Raw genomic sequence first — 22,118 nt, 5'->3', positions numbered from 1 at the left:
ACACACACAAACACACACATACACACACATGGCAGCAACTTGATGCATTTAGGCATGTCAAGATGAGCTGCTGAAGTTCAAACTGAGCATCAGAATAGGGTTGGTGTTCAGAGCATCTCTTAGTCTTAACACACAACACATCAAACCTTGAAGCAGATTTGCTATAGCATTTCTTGGCATACTTTGGGCCCTTTAGTACCAGTTGAGCAACTTTTAAACATCACAGCCTACCTAAGTATTGTTGCTGACCATGTCCATCCCTTTATGACCACAGTGTACCCATCATCTGATGGCTACTTCCAGCAGGATAACATGCCATGTCGCATAGCTCAAATTGGTTTCTTGAACATTACGAGTTCACTTTACTCAAATGGCCTCCACAGTCACCAGATTTCAATTCAATATAGCACCTTTGGAATGTGGTGGAATGGGAGATTTGCATCATGGATGTGTAGCCTACAAATCTGCAGAAACTGCATGATGCTATCATGTCAATATGGACCAAAATCTCAGAGGAATATATATATATATATATATATATATATATATATATATATATATATATATATATATATATATATAAAACAAAGGTTGAATGTTTTAACTGAATCTATTGAATCTATTGAATCTATTCTAGCAGACAATCAAAATGGAGAAAATGTAGGCTATATCGTGAGTTGAAAAAGAAATGCTGGAGGCTCTACTATTCTCAGTCTCTCTATGTCATCATAAACTCAGCTCCTTGAGAACAGAGACTTTGTGGAATGGGTATCACTTTGGACACACTTTTAATGGTTTCCAAACCCACAGGCCTTTTGGATAGTGAGCTAGAGCGAGTAAAGTCTTAATCTGCAGTGGCATCACTGGCAGATACTGCAAACTTCAGGAAGACGAATAAGGAGCTTGAGGGAAAAACTTTTCACATCATGACCTGGCATCATGATCATTTATTTATTATTATGCAGCATTATGCAAATTCATTTTCACACTGTTTGCCATAACTCATTACAGCCATGAGTGAAGTGGTGGAGGTGCTGTATGAATGACAGTATGGTTTCAGGGTTTTTTCTTCAGTTTTTCCAGTAGATCAATTAATTTTTTTTTACTCTTTATAAAATAAACATTTCACAATCTTTATAATACAGACGGAACACTGATTTTCTTCTTTTCTATCAATTTCTTTTTAATAATTTAACTGCAGGTAACTTGTTGTTGCAATCACAGGCTTCCTGACCACTGAATAACCTGCAAAATATTAATACTAAAATATTAATATTATTATTCTAGGTTATTTTCAATTATTTATTGAATATACTGACCCACTCAGGGATCAACAAAGAGAAACCTCAGATATATAGGCATCTTATTACTTAGTACTCTTCTTTGCCATTATCTGTTTTGTTTTCCGTCACTATTTTGCCTGAGTTTTCATTCATTATTAGTTGTCATAGTTACTGATTAGTCCTCACCTGTTTCCTGTTTTGTTAATGATCTTCCTCTGTGTATTTAAGCCCTCATTTTTTTCCTCAATTCATTGTTTCATTAACATGTATGGTTTGTTGTGTTTACTGTTCTCTGTGTTTATTACAAGTAATTATATTTTTCATTCTGCGTCACACATCTCGTCTGCTCATCGTTACACATCTATAAGCATTTGAACACTTACACTGCACATAAAATGTATGAATTTTATGGCATTAAATAACAAAACCAAGTGGCATTTTTACTCATTTTTGCAGCTACTTCTATTCTTTTGTTTTGCTTTTAACATTTATCAGAGATAATAACATAAAGTGTTCTGATTTTTGTTTGAAAGAAATTAATACTTTCATTCATCGAGCATGTCTTAAATTGATCAAGTAAAGACATTTATTGTCACTCATCACTGTGTAGATTGAAACGCACAATGACAGGAAAATGATGACAACAATATTTTAATATAACACTCAAGAGAACAAGAGTACACAGTCACTAGTATAAACAAGAACGGACAAAGGAACAAATTGAAACTCAGGGTATATATACAAGAGGAAAACAAAGGGAACTAATCAGGACACAGCCGAACAGAATAACCAATCAGTCAGTAACCAAGGAGACTAATGAGAACTCAAACAGGAAAAATAACAAACAGAAACAGAACATGACCGTGACATTTATAATGTCACAAAGGATTTCTGTTTTACATAAATTATGTTATTTTCTACTTTTATTCATCAAAGAATCCTGAAAAAATGTATTATGGTGTCCACAAAAATATTAAGCGGTATGACTGTTTTCAACATTGATAATGAGAAGTGATGTTTCTTGAACACCAAATCAGCATATTAGAATGATTTCTGAAGGATCACGTGACACTGAAGCCAGAAGTAATGATGCTGAAAAGTCAGCTTTGCCAATTACATTTTAAAATAAATAGAAAACAACTATTATTTCACAATATTACTGTTTTTACAGCATTTTTGATCAAATAAATATGTCACTGGTAAACATAAGAGACATCTTATCTTATTGACCCCAAACCTTAGAATGGTTTAATAACAAGCTTATTTTTGGGAAATATTTTGCTTGTGCTGTATATTTTGTTATATAATGTGTTTACCTTCATAAATAATTAAAAATAACTTTTTTGGGGGATAGGCCAACTCTAAAAACCTGCCATAAAATATTTTAGCACAATTTATTTTTGAAGCATAATCACACAGAATAAAAGAAGGCATGGATTTGGAAGAAGCCAGGCTTTTAGAAGTTTGTGTTTGTGTATTTCTCTGCATGTGAGGTCTTTATAGCCTACAGTAATTTGAAAAGTTTACCCTGACCGATGTTTGAGGATGTGGAGCTGAAAGGAAAGTGAGCGAGATGCCAGTCTTACCACCCATTGCTTTAAGTGTTTCAGGCTGGCTGTGCATAAGCCTGGCACACTCATCTGTCACAGAGACCCGCTGAGAGTTTTAATAAGAGCTCTGGACTCAAGAGATTGTAGGGAACAAAGGGGAGTTTTGCTCCGATCTAGGATCTTATACACCTGTCAGTCAATCTTCATTGAGCTGAGATGAGGGAAATGGAGAACAGGATTTTTTAATAAACATTTATGAACACCTGCAGGGCTGTGAGTTAGTTTGTATTAATACATGAGTACAATAGCAGAGCACTAGGCCCAGGACAGTGAGGTGTGGTCTTGCATTGCTAAACACCTGTACTTCCTCCCATGCCGCAGGCAAGTAACCATCACTCCACCCCTGCCTTGTCTCCATGGCAACCTATTTCAAATTCTATCAGGATGCGCCTTATTTTTTTATTCCTCCTTGAAGCAAAACACACTTACTGTAAGATGGACTGCATGATCTATATCACAGTAATTACGAAAGGGTGCATTTCTTGAATAATAACATGCATTAGTAGACCTATGATGAGTCTTGTCGAGCGATATATTTACATTATGAAAAGCAACATACAGTACGCTGCCGTCACTTCTCCCTGGGTGAAACCGATTAAGGATTTACATCATTCTCACTCTGAGGCAGCCCCCTAAAATTACATTTGCCTCACAATAGTAAATGAGACGGTTCAAACGAAAGCCCCTCTGTCAGTGGACAACAAAATAAAGTCATTTGTTTCCGCTACATCATAATTTAACACACCGTCGGCTCCAGAAGTGTTCGCCAACAATGGAAGTGATGGAAACACAAGGATGAGAGAGAATCCAATTTTCGAGGAGCCCAACAATCCTGTTAAAAACAATAACCAATGTGATTCAGACACTAGCAGAGTCTCACCTCAGTGGTTCGGCTGTGAGCTGGGATGAAAAGCTTTGTGATGGTGCAGTAGTGCTGAACAAGTGAGCCCTCAATCTAATGCTGATTTCAGCATCGATGTGTGATGTTGAGTCTGTTGCATTGGTACAATGCAGAATCCTTACGTTTGTCATCATTTAGCATTAAGTTGTATGCATATCCGTGTTCCACAGATAAAGTGGTAGTTCTTTACATTAATTGCTGGTTGTCCAAGAAAGGTGATACGCTTTCTCCTTGTGAGCAGGCAAAACAAACGGCCGGCCAAGTTTCTCACCTGTTACCACCCAGGAGGGTGTCCTGTGAGACCTGTTGTATAGTTAGTCTGCTTATAATTAAAGGGATAATCCAGCCAAAAAAGAGTATGTCATCAGAATATCTTCTTTTGGAATAGGAGAAAGGGCCCTGTTTACACCTGGTATTTACAAAAGTTTTCATTGATAGGATCACAAGTAGACGACGCTAAATACAGGTGTAAACGGGCTCTAAAACATGTTGAGTTTGTTTACTTTCGACAACTTCCAGAGGATTGCTTTTGTGGTGCCCATGTGGTCAAATGCATTCGAATAGCCACAAAAGACCGCCTACTGTCCGACTACTGACCTAATGTGTAAAGATTATGGGAAGCACGCTATCCAGACGGTATTGAATCTTTGTTGGCTGAAGAGCCAAGTTTGGTTTAAAGACAAAATATGTACCAAGCACAATGTTCTCTCACCATTCCTGATTTCTAACACACACGCACAGCGTTCGGTGTGGTCTTGCATCTATCAGAGCAGAAAGGAAAGCTGCTGCTCTCTGTATGTTTTCCATCATCTCCTTTCACATTCATATGTAAATTGCACAAGCTTATTTCGTCCATTAGATCGAAAGATGTGAAAAAGCCCATACATTTACCTGCCCATAGACCCTCCCTTTGAAGAAATCAGGACAGAAGGGTTTGAAAGTGGATAAAAGAGACAGAATAAAACACCAGATGTAAACGTAAACGTCAACATATGATCCGATCAAACAAAACATATTTTAATACCAGGTGTAAACAGTGCCAGAAAGTCATACAGGTTTGGAAAGACATGAGGGTGAGTAAATGATGACTTTTTATTTTCATTTTTGGATTGACTATCCCTTTGAATGAAGATGAAGATCTCATATCTTCCAATTCATCCTTTTGAATTTGTTTTTATATTCTTAAAGGGTTAGTTCACCCAAAAATGAAAATTCTGTCATTTATTACTCACCCTCAAGCCGTTTCACACCCGTAAGACCTTCGCTAATCTGTAGAACACAAATTAAGATATTTTAGTTGAAATCCGATAGCTCCGTGAGGCCTCCATAGGGAGCAATGGCACTTCCTCTCTCAAGATCCATAAAGGTACTAAAAACATAATAAATCGGTTCATGTGAGTACAGTGGTTCAATATTAATATTATAAAGCGATATATATATATATATATATATATATATATATATATATATATATATATATATATATATAATATATATATAATTCACAGATCAGTGTGTCGAATCTGCTGTTCGGAGCGCCAAAGTCACGTGATTTCAGCCGTTGGCAGTTTGACACGCGATCTGAATCATGATTCGATACGCTGATTAATTTATGCTCCGAATCTTCCTGAAGCAGTATTTTGAAATCGGCCATCACTAAATAAGTCGTTAATTAGTTTTTTTGGCACTCCAAAAATATTCTTGTCGCTTTATAATATTAATATTGAACCGCTGTACTCACATGAACTGATTTAAATATGTTTTTAGTACCTTTATGGATCTTGAGAGAGAAAGTGTCCATTGCTCCCTATGGAGGCCTCACGGAGCTATCGGATTTCAACTAAAATATCTTAATTTGTGTTCTGAAGATTAATGAAGGTCTTACGGGTGTGAAATGACATGAGGGTAAGTAATAAATGACATCATTTTCATTTTTGGGTGAACTAACCCATATATCTCCCATGGTCGGACAAAAGTCTTTGTAGTCCTAGTGTTGAGCTGTTGAACATGATGTTAACAGCAAGGTCATGGGCTCATTTCCTGAGGAGTTTGTGTTTTTGATAAATCTTTAATGCACTGCAAGTTGCCCAATGAATGAATGTTAAATTATATTCACGCATTTGGCAGACACTTTTATCCAAAGCATTCCCTGGGAGTCAAACCCATGGTCTTGGCGTTGCTTGGATTTAACTGCTGCATTTTTCCTCATGCTTTTGTCTTTTTGTTTAATTCTTTTGCGCAGGAATCCTCAGTTTGCCGGACAGTTTGAGCCTGCACAGGAACCAGCAGCGCTCTAATAAAGCTGGAGACGCCTACAGTCAGTCCGAGCAGCGAACTATTGAGCAGTCCCTGCTGGCCACACGCGTGGGGAGCATCGCTGAGCTCAGTGAGTAACCAAACATCTATTTTTCAACTTAAATTGAGCTCTTCTGCACCACATACTTTTCCTACCGATCATATCTTGCTCAGAAAAGTGGAAGCTGCCATCATTCTTTGGTTTAATACTTGTTTGTTTGTGTATGTGTGTATGCGCAAAGCTGTTTTAAGGGTTTATTCAGTAGTAGTTTTGTTGAGTGATCTACAGCTCTGTTTGATTTGCATGTACATCACATTTTCACAGTGCTCAGGAACAGCTGCATGGTGCAGAATGGTAAAGATATAAATTTTGATTGAAATTCATTTCGTTTGAAGTAAGTATTAGCCCCAGGTTGCAGTCATTTCACACCAGAGTGGTATGTGTTTACTAGTTGGAATCCATCTGCTCGTGATTCAGGTCTCTCTCTCTTACCTCAAAGAGGCCTTTAGCTCTCAACATCTCATACACACAATCCACTCTCATACAAGTGCCATACACTGTATTTGATTTTCCCATGAATTTAATGCAGTACTTTAGATATATCTGTTTTTAAAAGGGTCATTGTTATCAGTAACTCAATTGTTCAACAGAGCACTTAGTTAGACAGCATGTAATTTATCAATTTATCATATTTCAAATAATTAATTAATTAGGCAATGGCAACACTGTTGTATGTGTTTGTGTGTGTGTGTGTATATATATATATATAAAATTGAAATAGAAATTTAGATGGAATGTTCATCATTCAAGTGTAGCTCTCAGCTGTGCGTAAATTTCCATTGGTATTTTTTCCTGCATTTATTTGCATGCTGAATTATGATTGGCTGTCTTTCTTGCATATTTTTGAATACTGAATTGTTATGGCTCTTGTCTTCCTGGCGCATGTTTATTCAGTTATCCTGTACACTGCACATTGACGTGTGATGTGCAGCCGACTGAAAACATGATGCATGCTGAGTGTCATGACAACGACAGCATTTAATTTATGCAGAAAAAAAGCCTTTAAACTCATTCTCAAAACTTTAACACTATTCTTTTGCTGCCTTGCAAGCACTGGTATTTCCTTCAGGAAATGCAAATCTAATTAGATGTAAAGCTCTCTTACTTAGAAGATTGGTGGTGTAATTCAATATATTTCACAGCAGAAAGCTTGTTCTATTCTGGAGAACATCGATTTTAAATGCAATACTATATGTTCTGCAGTACAGAAATCTTTGTAGCCACAATGCCTGCCTTGTATGAACTCGGCAACAACAAACACAGAAATTCGCATCGAATACAACAAATACGCATGGCCCTGTTTAATATCTGAAAAGTAAATGGAAAACATCCCAAAGCAAGCCCCCAGAAGCAGATATGCGCAAAATGCTGCTGTCTGTTCCTTCAAAAATGCATGTGCTCTTCAAAACTTAAATATCAAATCTCCATTAGTACTTTTTTATAGACACAGTATCCATGGAGATTTCCATAAAATGCTTAGTCTATTTCCAGCTCTTCTCTTCTGTCTCTCTCTCTCTCTGTCTTCCTCATGGTTGTCCCCAGTGACCCTGCAGGGGAAGTTGAGGGCAGTTTGAACCCTGGATAGGGACAGCGGTCCTCCCCTGCTTTACACATCCAGTACACCGCCTCCAGCAAGGACAGGAACAACAACTGTCACATAGAGAGTCTTTCTGCATTTGGACAGTCATAACAGAGCACTCTTACTCAAAGGCCAGACTTTATTTTAAGAGAAGGCTGAACTTGCAAAATGTAGATCTAATTATACAGATTCTTGTTATAATGATATAAATGAGTTTTTGTGTGTGTTGCAGGGTTTGCCTGTGCAGAAAGCTTTAAAATATTATAAACTTAATGTGAACAAGACACCAAGTCAGAAAATTCTGTTTCAGAATATTTATTGCGTAATGTATATTTACTGTAGTTGTGCTTTTCCAATATGCACGATTAGCAGTAGGATCAGGGTTATTATGAGGTTCAAATCTGTAAGTTATTAAATCGGAATGGAAGGCATTCACAGCGTCAAAGTCACTGCCGCTCAGGAAATCATTGTAATTTGAAGCACATATGACCTTTTGTAGGCTTGTCACGATCCTCTCACAGCTGTATATATCCAGAGGGATGTCTGAAATCTCATATTCTATACAGTAATTGTACTTTAATATAATTACACTCTTATAAATCCCATAACATCAGAGCACAGCAATAGATAAAATCTTTCCATTACAGTACATAGGTTTTTATGTGTCACTCATGATCCAGTTAACTAGAAGACATCACTCCCTGTAGAGCACTAGAAGGTCAAAAGGTCAATGCATTAGAAGCCTTTTTGTCGTATTCGTCTCTTAAAATTCTATTGTGTCCTTGAGTTAGCAGATCTTAATCATTCTCTCTCCGGATTTGCCTGGAAAAATACATTTTCTCACTGTTTCTGAGGTCATTGCTTATTTTAATGCAGATCGAAAAGCTCTTGCTTGCTATATAGAAAAGATATTTAAATTTAGTTTTCTATTATTTAAAATAAACTCTCTCTAATAACTAAGGGACAAATAACCCCCAGAAAAGCTAAGCTCATTTGCACTTTATGGACTTTTTTCCTACGCACTACAGTTGTTCATGTAATGGTTTGTTTGATCTAAATAAGACTAATTCTCTGCTTTCAGCATTTGAGTGTGCGTACAAGAACTTTTCTTTGGGCTATGGCAGTTACTTAGCCATTAACAGCTAATTGGGAAATGCACATTTTTGCATTAGTCTGCACCGATTCTAAAAACAGCCCTAAAGGAGAATCAACTCTTATGCAGAATAAATAGCTGTTTAAGTGTCTTACATTAGGCTCTGTCTAAATGAGACTTTCACCACAGTCAGTTATTTTTTAGGTTGGCCAGACACCAATCAAAGAACTTTGTGACTAAATTGCCATCAGTGAGTGTTTCCATGCCGTCCATAACATTTTTTTCCCTGTTTTCCTAAAAGTCCCTGTTTCCTCCCATAACTCTGCTAATGCATCTATTCCCTCTTGCGCCATAAAACGCTCATTACATTTCATTGCTTCATTGCTCTGGAGCTCCGCTGGTGCCCAATGACTGGTTCTTAATTGTTTATCTACACTTTTCTTACAGGATATACAGTAATTCTGATAAGCAGCGAGTTTTCTGTTGCAGGAACTGCTGTAGTTTTGATGGCTGCTGGAATATACTGTATGTCTGGAAAAGCCAACTGCATTACATGGGTGTGATGAGACCCAGACCAGGTGGTCTTTTTTTAAAGAACAATAAAAGAAAACTATTGGTGAAACTCATGAAATGTGTAAATATACAGTATCAAATTTAAATATAAGTAATATATCTAAAAGAAAGCAAAACTCAAATGGTCCTAAAAGTCTAAAATATTATTAAAAATATGAAATGATAATCATTTTATAAGTCTACACACACACATACACAAAATGTCACAAAAAAGTCATAATGGTCTTAAAATATAAAATGGTATATAATATTATCATAATGTTTATGATGTTTAATGTATAATGTTTATATATATATATATATATATATATATATATATATATATATATATATATATATACATTTTATAATATTTATATTATTTATATACATTTTATAATATTTATATTATTTATATTTTTAGGACCATCTTAGTTTATTTTTAGGAGTTTTGCTTTCATTAGTTACATATATTTAAAGTATATACTGTATATTTAGTTAATTGTAATGGAATTTTTGTGTGACAATGCAAAAATTATGTTTTATATTCAAGTTTTAATTTAGATTTTAATAATTTATACATGTAATATTTAATAAGTTAAAAGATTGTTAATTAATTAACTACCTATTGTTAATTTTATATATATATATATATATATATATATATATATATATATATATATATATATATATATATATATATATATATATATATATATACATACAGTCAGACAAAAAATTATTCAGACACTAGATATAATTCATTTATGTAAGTGAGGATAGCAAAACAAAGAAAACTGTGACATATTACACCCAAAAATTCGTCATACAGTGTACTACCAATAAAACTGATACAAATTTGGGACCAAAAATTACTTTGACCTGACCATGTTTTGCCTAAGTGTTATAATTAAGTGATATAATTAAGATTATTTTTTTCTGACACAGATTATCTCTGAGATCTTGTCATATTTTATTACCATTTTTTTAAACTATAGTGAATAAACTGAAATAATGAATGAAATGTTCAAGGTGGTTTGACACCTTATATATATGTGTGTGTGTGTGTGTGTGTGTGTGTGTGTGTGTGTGTGTGTGTGTGTGTGTGTGTGTGTGTGTGTGTGTGTGTGTTCTTTTCTCTTTATTTTGGTGTTTCTTTCTTTTTTATGTTATACTCATGAAGTGCAATTTTCCAGACATTTTAAATAAGACAACTACAGTTAATTCAGTAAATCCCAGTTTGACGGTTCAGAAAGACTGAAAAATCTGTTCTCTAATGTAAAGCCAAGCTGAGCACCTTTCTCTCTCATGGCCTTTACTTAGTAATTTATGTTGTGTCTCAGGGAGGACAGCCAATCGATTCTGCTCAGTTTTCACAGTAAAACACCATTCTGCATCCTCCATTCCCAACGTCTCATTCTCAGTCTGGTGATGAAGGGCACCTTCTCTGCTGTTACGGATGAGAGTATCATATTTAAACCAAGACACTCAAGCAAACAGAAAATATTCTGCTGTGTTGTTTCCTTACGTCGCCGTGCTTACCCATACAAATATCCTGCATAACCTGTAGACGATTAGCCCTCTTGGTAATGAGTTTTACGGTCATGACTAATCGACGAAGACCTTTTGCCATTGCTGTGTTTGTTTAGCTGGTTAATCTTGAGCATATCTCTCAGTCAGTTCCTCTTCTGCCCCTCTGACTTGAGGAAATGTCACACGCTATCATGAATAAGAGATGAGTGTCGGTCACAGAAGTGCCCCAGGTGGCTTCTAGCCCCTCTCCTCCTCTTGAGAGCCTCCTGCCACCCCCTCTGACTGCTAACGCTGTGTGTTTCTGTGCTGACAGGTGTATTCTTATGCTTTATTGTTTTGTGTGTGTAGCTGTCGTGGCTCCTGATAATGTATTCTGCGTAATCCTGTAATTACTGTGTAATTACAGTGCATATCTTTGCCCTCCGCTGTCAGACAGTCCTCATAGCTTCCTCTCAAAGTCATCAGTATTCTGTCTTTACAATGGCTCCATTCTTGCTTTGTTCTGTCATTATTTACTCGCGCTCATGTTGTTCCAAACCCATAAGAAGTCAACTCTTTTGTCTATATAATGAAAGTCAGTTGGATCCAATAAAACTTTGAATCCCGCTTGCTTTCATTTAGTGTTTTTCAGAATACATTCTTTTATGTTCCACAGAAGAAAGAAAGTCATACAGGTTTGAAACACCATATGGTTGACAGAATGATGACAGATTGTTCATTTTTAGGTGAGCTATTCCTTTAAATCTGCTGCCTTGGCAGAGGAAATCAGAATTACAACAGTTAAACAAGCCGCTTATTCTCTAAATGAATGCTTATCTCGCTCAGGCGGCCTTGTTAATTCATTTGGAGTAACAGAGATGTGAAATGTTCCTAAGAGAACAAGTGAGAGTGCTGCAGTTATTTAAGTTGCAGAGCAATAGATGAGGCTGTTTCTCAGTGTGCCTTTCAGAGTGTATTATTGACTGTACTGAACACACTGCTGTTCAGTTCAATGCATTCAGAAGAATTAGGTCTCATGGACAAAATGAGACCGTAGACAATCTGAAAGTTTCGCATATGAAAGGAAATAGTCATTGGAGCGAGAGGGAGAGTGTTTAATGTTCTGTGTAATGAATGCAGAGCTTTGTGTGACCTTGTTTGAAAAGAGGTTTGTGACATTTCTCATCTATCAGATAGTCTGCTCTTTACAAAACATCTCATGCAAACGTGCACACAGTTGTACAATATCTTTGCATGTGGTTTAATAAGCTATACATGCAAAAAAAAAAAATTGCTCATGCTTTCTTTAAAGGTGGCCTAGAATTAAAAATTGAATTTATCTTGGCATAGTTAAATAACAAGAGTTCAGTACATGGAAATTACATACAGTGAGTCTCAAACTCCATTGTTTCCTCTTTCTTATATAAATCTCATTTGTTTAAAAGACCTCCGAAAAACAGGCGAATCTCAACATAACACGGACTGTTACGTAACAGTCGGGATCATTAATATGCATGCCCCCGATATTGCATATGCCAGCCCATGTTCAAGGCATTAGACAAGGGCAGCCAGTATTAACGTCTGGATCTGTGCACAGCTGAATCATCAGACTAGGTAAGCAGGCAAGGACAACAGCAAAAAATGGCAGATGGAGCAATAATAACTGACATGATCCATGATATCATGATATTTTTAGTGATATTTGTAAATTGCCTTTCTAAATGTTTCGTTAGCATGTTGCTAATGTACTGTTAAATGTGGTTAAAGTTACCATTGTTTATTACTGTATTCACGGAGACGAGAGCCGTCACTATTTTCATTTTTAAACACTTACAGTCTGTATAATAAATAAAAGGGGCCGCAGCCTGAATCGGTGCATAGTTAATGATGCCCCAAAATAGGCAGTTAAAAAAATTTATTTAAAAAAATCTATGGGGTATTTTGAGCTGAAACTTCACAGACACATTCAGGAGACACCTTAGACTTATATTACATCTTGTAAAAAAACGTTTGATGGCACCTTTAAAAATAATTTATTATTATTCCAAACGTTGCCAAAAGTGATGTCCAGCCTTGGAAAAGTGACATCTTCACCCTTTATTTAAATTATTCAACATTTGTTAAAGATTTTGTTAGCATATTGCGTAGTTGTACTCGGGGTCAGTTGTTTTATTTGTGATAATGCAATGAAACATGAAAAATGTGTGGACAGTTTTAGGCTTGGCTCTCATGGACACTTGCAAAAACAAGAGAGAATCAACTAAATATTAATAACTTATGTTTTTATCAATGTATGCTTTTTCCTGTGAGCTTTTTGTTTTTATATGCATTTCTTTTGCATAGTAAAATAAAACCTGTAACTGTAGGTTACCCCTTTTTTGCCAAATCATTTGTCAGATAAATACCTTAACCAAGTTTAGTGCATTGTTCTTCCCTCATATTTAAAATATTTTCTTGGCATACTATACACACTATATGGACAAAAAAAATATTGGGACACACCTATTAATTGTTTAATACAGTTGTTTCAACTAGACCTATTGCCACGTGTATAAAATCAAGAACCTAGTCATGCAGTCTGCATTTACAAACATTTGTGAAAAACATGTCGTTCTGAAGAGCTCAGTGAATTCAAGCATGGTATTGTGGTAGGATGTCACCTTTGCAATAAGTCAGTTCATGACATTTCATCCCTGCTAGATATTCCACTGACAATTATAAGTGGTATTATTGAAAAGTGGAAGCATTCAGGAACAGCAGCAACTCAACCACGAAGTGAAAGACCACATAAATTCACAGAGCGGGGTCACCAAGTGCTGAGTCGCATGGTGTGTAAAAGTCACCAATGCTCTGCTGATTCCATAGCTGAAGATTTCCAAACTTGCGCTGGCATTAATATCAGCACAAAAACTGCGTGGTGGGAGCTTCATGGAATGGGTTTCCATGGCCGAGCAGCTGCAGGCAAGCCTCACATCACAGAGTACAATGCCAAGCTTCGGATGGAGTGGAGTAAAGCACACCAACACTGGACTCTGGAGCAGTGAAAAACATGTTCTGTGGAGTGACAAATCATGCTTCTCTGTTTGGCAGTCTGGGCGAGTCTGGGTTTGGTGGATGCCAAGAGAACTTCACCTGCTTGACTGCATTGTGCCAACTAAAGTGAAGGAGGGATAATGGTATGGGGCTGTTTTTCAGGGGTTGGGCTAATGCTAGGAACCTAGTAAAGAGAAATCTTAATGCTTCAGCATACCAAGACATTTTGGACAGTGCTATGCTTCCAATTTTGCAGGAACAGTTTTCTATTCCAGCATGACTGCGCCTCAGTGCCTAAGGCAAGTTCCATAAAGATATGGTTGGATGAGTTTGGTGTGGAAGAACTTGAATGGCCCACACAGAGTCCTGACTTCAACCCCACTGAACACTTTTGGGATGAACTGGAATGGAGATTGCAAGCCAGGCCATTTATTGACCTCACAAAAATTCTAATGTATGAATGGGCAACAATTCCCACAGAAACACTCCTCAATATTTTATATAATATATTATTAGACGGATATATAAAGTTCTGACCAGTATACTGTGGCATTATTACATAACTGGTTTGAGTAATATTCAGTTTGATGGACTGGCCAAGAATTTCATTACTGACAAACATGCAGCCGAGGACCTACAAACAGCTGACTAGCAGACAAAGATTGACAGAGTTGCTAATTTTTTATGCTGTAACATCAATGTGACGACAGTACTGTCCTTCACCATTTACATCATTCCCAGCAAACTAAAGGTCTCTTGTGCCCTGACAGGTGATTTAGTGTCCAGAGCCATGCATCACCTCCAGCCTCTGAGCATAAAGAACCACAGCAACGGCACTCCGCTCCCTCAGAAGAGCAGTTTGATCCACTGGGAGCCCGAGGCTTTATATACACTCTGCTACTTCATGCACTGCCCTCAGATGGAGTGGGAGAACCCCAACGTAGAGCCCTCCAAAGTCACCTTACAGACCGAGAGGTGAGGGGACTTCCGTTGTACCTACTGTAGGCGTTGCAAAGTGTCTTGGGTATTTTTGTTAGGGAGGTTTGTGATTGATGTAGACACTCAAGGTACTTACCTTAAGCCAAGTAGTCGTTTATTCAACTTGACACTGTAATATGATGAAATGCAGAGGAGTGTAAATGTAAAATACAGTGCAACAGACTGCAAGGTAATGCAACGGTAATGCAATGAAACGATGACATGTTATGAATACATGCAGAGTAGATGAAACACTGTATCTGGTGAAAAATGATATCGTGAATTTAAAAGATATTAAATAAGTGAACATTTATTGGATGATTTATTTGCTAAATTTTGAACTAGTTTGGAATGAAAATTCTCAGGATACTTTGTGTTACTCAACTGCTAATAAGATTTAGCTTAGAAAGAAAATAAAACAAATCAATTTTATCTTCCAATCTCATAAAAGGACTTTTGCTAGTTGAGCTGAATCAGTTGCTTTTGTCTCTGAGATTTAGGTATTTAAAGACCAGTGTCATCATTAATTAAAATGAAAACTATTAAGAAACATTTTTGTTAATATTGAAATAAAGCTGAAATAAAATAAATATTAAATGAAAAACTTAAACTAAACAAAATTAGAATTGTTGCCTTTGCAACTAACTGAAAAAAGTTGAAGTACTAAAATTACCTGAAATAAAACTAAAATTGAAATTAAAATAAAACTATTTAGATTTTTTTTTTAAAAGCACAAACAAAACAACTAAATGTTCAAATGTTCAAACAACTAAACATTCAAATGTTAATCTATAAATAATACTAATTACGAAAGTCAAATATTATGTATTTGTTAGAGAACCGTAATCACATTTTGTCTCCCCCTGCAGGCCGTTTCTAGTACTGCCTCCTCTGATGGAGTGGATCAGAGTGGCTTTGGCACACGCAGAGCACCGCCGCAGCTTTTCAGTGGATAGCGATGATGTTCGGCAGGCTGCCAGACTCCTGCTGCCCGGGGTGGATTGTGAACCTCGCCAGCTGAAGTAAGCGTGCTGCCATTAAATTAACATCCAGCTACCAGATATTGCTACCCATCATGAGTGAAATGAAAATGGCTCATAAACAGTCTGTACAGGGAAAGCAAGCCCAGTCAACCTCACACATGCCCTTCATTGCACCATAACTGCTGCTTTATTACTATTAGTCCAAGTGTTGTAATGAAAGATTCACCCATAGATGAATATTTAACTTGGAATGCGTGACTCAAGCTTTTTTGCAGAGGGTTAAGACATCAGAAAGATGTTTTTGTGTGTGTGCCGCAGGACGGATGACTGTTTCTGCGTGTCACGTAAGCTGGACGCTGCCTCCACCGAGGCCAAGTTCCTGCAGGACTTGGGCTTCCGCATGCTCAACTGCGGCCGCACTGACCTTGTCAATCAGGCCATCAACTTACTTGGGCCTGGCGGAATCAACAGTATGAGTGAACAGGTTAGAATGAGAATCACATTTTTTCAATTCAACATTAATGATTGTTACATAAACAGACATGTTCATACATACTAATACAAAATGACATTAATTTAGTTTTAAACAGTATGGTAGGGTAGGGGTTGTTGATTACCAAAATATTATGATTCGTCCATGTGGGAACCCCTTCCTAAAATATACACTACTGTTCAAAAACTTGAGATAAGTATTACTTTTGTTACTTTTTCATTATTACAAATCATTTATATCTCATATATAAATGCTGTTCTTTTGAACTTTCTTCCAATCAAATCCTGAAATAAATTTATCACAATTTCCACAAAGATATTAAGCAGCACAACTTTTCAACATTGATAATAGAAATGTTCCTTGAGCACTAAATCAGCAAATGAATAGGTTGTTTGCACATGACGTCACAACAGCAGCGCAATTGAGTCTGGAGGGCAGGGACTGATTTTTCTATATAGGAATCCTATCAAAAAAGTTTTATGTTTTGCATCGTTTATGGTTGCTCAAATCGATAAAATCGAGAACCCAGAAGGTGTTTATATATCGTTTACATAACTTATACCGTTTTTTTATAACTTACATACAGTAGTATTTTAACTTTTAAAGTTGTCGCCTTTAATAGCGTTTTGAGTCTGCTGATACTGAAATGAATATGGATACCTGGATCCACATTTGTCATGGTATGGTTTTCAGGGAAGAGAAGCTATTTTATCCCATTGAATGATAATTTGGTGTTTTCACTTAAATTTTGTAGTTTTGTACGGTAGAAAATATCCAAATAAATAAATGTTTAACAAGCTGACAGAAGTCGATTCAACAACAAAGACAAAGACAACACTTTCAAAATGTGATTATTTTATTGAGTGATAGGGAGTGGGTTAAATCGGGCGTCTTCCCGTCACCTCCTCAAACAGCTTCCCTTAGTGTTTTTACATGTATAAAAGGCAACAATTTACACCGTCCAGTTTTTTCTTTGAACGATTATGTGAGCTCCTGTTGCAATTCTCGATTCAGCATAAATGACCTACAATGGTGACATTTTTCACAATCACGACAGAAAATCAAAATACTCCCCTAACTTCACTAGCAGAAAGGCAGCGCGATATAAATAAACCAGACTAGAACTGAACGTGCAGCTTCACATTCTCTATATCTACCTCCCCGATGACAGGAAAGTCTTTCAATTCAGTGGAAAAGTCACTCATCTTCATAACATAAAGATCACGTCCAACATATGTTGTGATTTTCTGTTTATTCCTTTCTAAACCAGCACAGAAAAGACTTTTCTCCATCTCTTCCATTCTAATTTTCACTGCTTGCCCTCCACCGGTATTTTGCGCGTCACCAGAACCGCGTGATTGCAAACAACCTATTCTAAAGGATCATGTGACACTTAATACTGGAGTAATGATGCTGAAAATTCAGCTTTGCCATCACAGGAATAAAGTACAATTAAAAAAAAAGTTATTTTACATTGTAATAACATTTCACTGTACTCTTGATTAAATAAATGCAACCTTTTATAAACCCATTTATAGTGTGTGAGAAAAAATGTTAAGTGTGACAATAAAATTCAATACACATTTCCTCAATTAAATAATTGGCTTTTTTGTTATCGTTGTAATGAAGCTAATTGTTAAAATATTGTCTGAAAAATAATTTTTACTTAAAAAAAAAAAAAAATAAAATAATATATATATATATATATATATATATATATATATATATATATATATATATATATATATATATATATATATATATATATATATATATATATTTATATATATATATATATATATATTTATATATTTCATTAATATCCTAAAGTTATGTGTTGACTTTGACAGCCCTAAAACAATTTATTTAAAAAAAAAAAACTTTTCACAAAATGTTTCCTGAGGGTTAAAAAACCTCAGTGGGAAGTGATTGTCTGTTGTAATGGTCTTGGCCTGGTCTTATAACCTAAAAGTTGCAGGTTCAGACCCCTGAAGCGCTTTGTTCATGAGATACCTTCTAATACAAATGCAGGTGCTGCTCCAGGTGCAAAAATGTATGTCGCTTTAAATGTATAAATGTGTAAGTCGACAGGTTGCAGAATTTAAATGCTTGCACACATTGCTGTACTTTTCCTTTATGGAAGCCCAGAAAAAAAAAAAAAATCAGATTTGCACTGCAGGTTTCTCTCAAGATTCAGAGTGTTTAACGGTTGAACGTCTTAATCAGAGCCAGCTTTTAGGAAACATACCAGTGCTCTTTCCATCACTGATTGCTTTGCTCCATTTTCGACTTTAGGGAGTGGAAATGTTTGCCATTACATTTGATTCTTACCTAGTTCACTTATCTGATTTTCCAGCTCTTGATTTGAGTAACATTTTTCATAGGTTTTCCAGTAGATTAATTATCAGCACAAGAAGACCCTTTCAGTGCTGGAATTATGTCCATATAAAATAGAGTAATGTATTTGAATGAAATGCTGTCATATATATATATGGTCAAGTTGTATACTGTCATTACGATACAATCAGAAGATATATCTGGCTTATGCTCAGTGTGGTCTTTTGTGTGTTTTCCAGGGCATGACCCCTCTGATGTATGCTTGTGTCCGCGGTGACGAAGCCATGGTTCAGATGCTGCTAGATGCAGGAGCTGACATCAACAGTGAGGTTTGTGACTACATCTCTGCTGCGTTCTTATATACACATTATGTACACTCATCCTGCTCGTCATGTAGTTTCATGTGTAGTGTTTGTGTTTTCTGTGTTGTGGTACAACAGGAGAAAACTCAGACTGCTTTGCATGCCCATGAGGGATTTGTCTGCGTAGAGTTCTGCTTTTTGCTGGAAGTCACTGTCACTAGGTGTTGTTCTGCCAAACTCAGCCCTAGAATCTAGTACAGACAGATTTCTCACTAATACACACACTCACTATTTGTCGCTATTTTCAGCTACGTCTCAGAGATGTTTTCAGCGTAAGTCATAGTTTCAGTCAACTGTAGCAGGGAAATAATATTGTTTGCAGCTCTGTGTCAAAAAATATGAAAAGTTTATTGACGTTTGCCATGAATCAGGTGCTGTTTTCCCTTCTCACAAAGCCTTACACTTTCAGAAACATTTCACTAGACTTTTGACTTGTTTGTTACTGTCACTAAATATGTAATCCAGAATATAAGGTAAAATATTGATGTCATGATGTTAAATTAACCTTCAATTTTTAAACTTAAGAATATATCTACATAATTTGAATGGAAGCAAGATTATCTGACCATCTGTACAAAAAATTATTATTATTTTTTTTTTTTTGGATAGTTTTATTTATTCCTGTGATAGCAAGGCTGCATTTTCAGTAGCCGTGATTGATAATAATATTAATATTGATTATAATATTCTTATTATTATCAATGCCTTCAGTGTCACATGATCCTTCAGAAATCATTCTAATATGTTGATTTGGTGCTCAGGAAAAATTTCTTATTATTATCAATGTTAAAAACAGTTGCTCCTTAATGTTTTTGTGGAAACCATGATAATTTTTTTCAGGATTCTTTGATAAATAGAAAGTTCAATAGAACAGCATTCATTTGAAATATAAACCTTTTTATTATAAATGCATAATAAATACATTATATATATATTAAATATTAAATATATTATAAATGTGATTAGGGCTGTCAAATGATTAATCGTGATTAATCACATACAAAATAAAAGTTTGAGTTTGCCTAATATATGTGGGTGTACTGTGTGTAATTATTATGTATATATAAATACAAACACATTCATGTATATATTTGAGAAATATTTACAAGTATATGTATTTATATTTTTATATAATTTATATTATATATAAATAAAATATTTTGTACATAAAATATTTCTCTTAAATATATACATTAATTTTTGTGTATTTATATATACATAATAATTACACACAGTACACCCACATATATTATGCAAACTCAAACTTTTATTTTGTATACGATTAATTGCGATTAATCGTTTGACAGCCCTAAATGTGGTATTTTCACTGTCACTTTTGATCAATATAATGCATCCATGCTGAATAAAACTATCAATTTTTTAGACCCAAAACTTTTGAATGATAGTGTGTGTGTGTATATATACTTTATATATGTATATACAGTGCATGCAGCTCCTATAAAGTGGCAGAAAGGCCAAAGCTCCTCTCCTATCTCCATAATTTCAGCTGAGCACAGCGTCTCTGTGCTTTTCCCAGGACTTTTTTTAAAGGTCTCCTTCTCTCATTTGTGCCCTGCTCTGTCCCCTGTACCTCCCGTAGGTGCCAAACACAGTGCAAAAGTACCCCTCAGTCTTCCCAGAGACCCGGCAGGCCACGCCTCTCACCTTCGCCGTACTTCACCAGCACATCCCCGTGGTGCAGGTAGTGACCTCTCTCTCCCGCCCGAACTTTCGGCAGTTTTTTGAGCCAGTCGACTGAGTCAGAATAACATTCCTGTAGCATATGCATCAGTTTTCTCCTGAAAATCTTGTCTGCATGAAATGGGGTGCTTTGTGCTCTCTCATTTTATCATTAAGTCGTACATTCATTATGATTCATTATGTTTGCTTATTTCACTGTCATTGTCTCTTGGCTGAGCTAATGCCTTTTATTAAAGGGAAAATTTACACAAAATTGAAAATTGTGTCATCAGTTACTCACGCTCTTGCCATTCCAAACCCATAAGACTTTCGTTCATCTTCAAAACACTGTCTATTTACTATTTACCTGTAACACTGACGATTCAAGACGTTCATAAAGAGATCGTAAAAGAAATCCATATGAATTGAGCGATTCTTCCGAAGAGACACAATCGCTTTATATGATGAACAGATTTAATTTAGATATTTATACACCTATAAACATTGATCTGCAAACATACACAGAACATTCAAATTTGGTAATTGGAAGCTCAACAGAACCTGCTTGGTGCGCAAGAACAAACCTCCGTTTACCAAATTTGAGTGTTCTGTGTATGTTCGCAGATCAATATTTTTATGTGTATAAAAACTAATGCTGTCAATCGATTAAATAGCTATTTAAATAGCTATTTAATTTAAACATTAAAGGCTCACTGAAGTGCCTTGAAAGACGCAGCATTATTCAGTGTGTTGACGTAACTGACACAGGAAAACAGGGCGGACATATCAAACAGCTTTTTTAAAATAGCTAGTAGCGTTTTGTTTATATCACAGCTCGTGGAGCTCGGTAAAACCTCAGTTTCCTTCTAATCTCTAATCATTTCTCCTCCTAATCTCCTCCATATTGCTTTAAAATATACACTCTAAAAAAAGCTGGGTTAAAAACAACCCAAGTTGGGTTGAAAATGGACAAACCCAGCAATTGGGTTGTTTTAACCCAGCGGAAGGTTTAAAAGTTTGCCCAACCTGCTGGGTAGTTTTATTTAACTCAACTATTGTTTAAAAATTACTGTATTGCTTAATTAAAATGAACCCAAAGTATGTTGAAAATTAACATTTATTAATGTTCAATGAATAATTATTAAACAATAAACATTTATTAAATTGCTTATTAATAAATAAACTATTAAACTATTAAATTTATATAAAATATTAAAGCTTATTAATAAACATTCACCTTTTGTCTATTATTGTTGTCTCTAATTGCATCTGGTTTTTAATTTCCCAACTATTTTGGGTTCATTTTAAGCTAGCCATATAGCAATTATTAAATAATAGTTGGTTTAAATAAAACTACCCAGCAGGT

General features: G+C 35.7%; 1 protein-coding gene across 3 annotated transcripts in view; it reads left to right on the top strand.

Moving 5' to 3' along the window:
• The window catches only part of btbd11b (BTB (POZ) domain containing 11b), an 80,906-nt gene that overhangs the window by 46,221 nt on the left and 12,567 nt on the right, over window positions 1–22,118 (top strand). For all 3 annotated transcript variants that reach the window (XM_067390180.1, XM_067390183.1, XM_067390181.1), the window contains 6 exons: window positions 6,037–6,180; window positions 14,690–14,894; window positions 15,767–15,919; window positions 16,199–16,364; window positions 18,950–19,039; window positions 20,673–20,774. In XM_067390180.1, the coding sequence (XP_067246281.1) occupies window positions 6,037–6,180; window positions 14,690–14,894; window positions 15,767–15,919; window positions 16,199–16,364; window positions 18,950–19,039; window positions 20,673–20,774 (860 nt within the window). The remainder of the gene's footprint in view (window positions 1–6,036; window positions 6,181–14,689; window positions 14,895–15,766; window positions 15,920–16,198; window positions 16,365–18,949; window positions 19,040–20,672; window positions 20,775–22,118) is intronic.

This window comes from Chanodichthys erythropterus, chromosome 7 (assembly GCF_024489055.1).
Source record: "Chanodichthys erythropterus isolate Z2021 chromosome 7, ASM2448905v1, whole genome shotgun sequence".
Classification (NCBI taxonomy): Eukaryota; Metazoa; Chordata; class Actinopteri; order Cypriniformes; family Xenocyprididae; genus Chanodichthys; species Chanodichthys erythropterus.
This window is presented reverse-complemented; position numbering and strand designations above follow the sequence as displayed.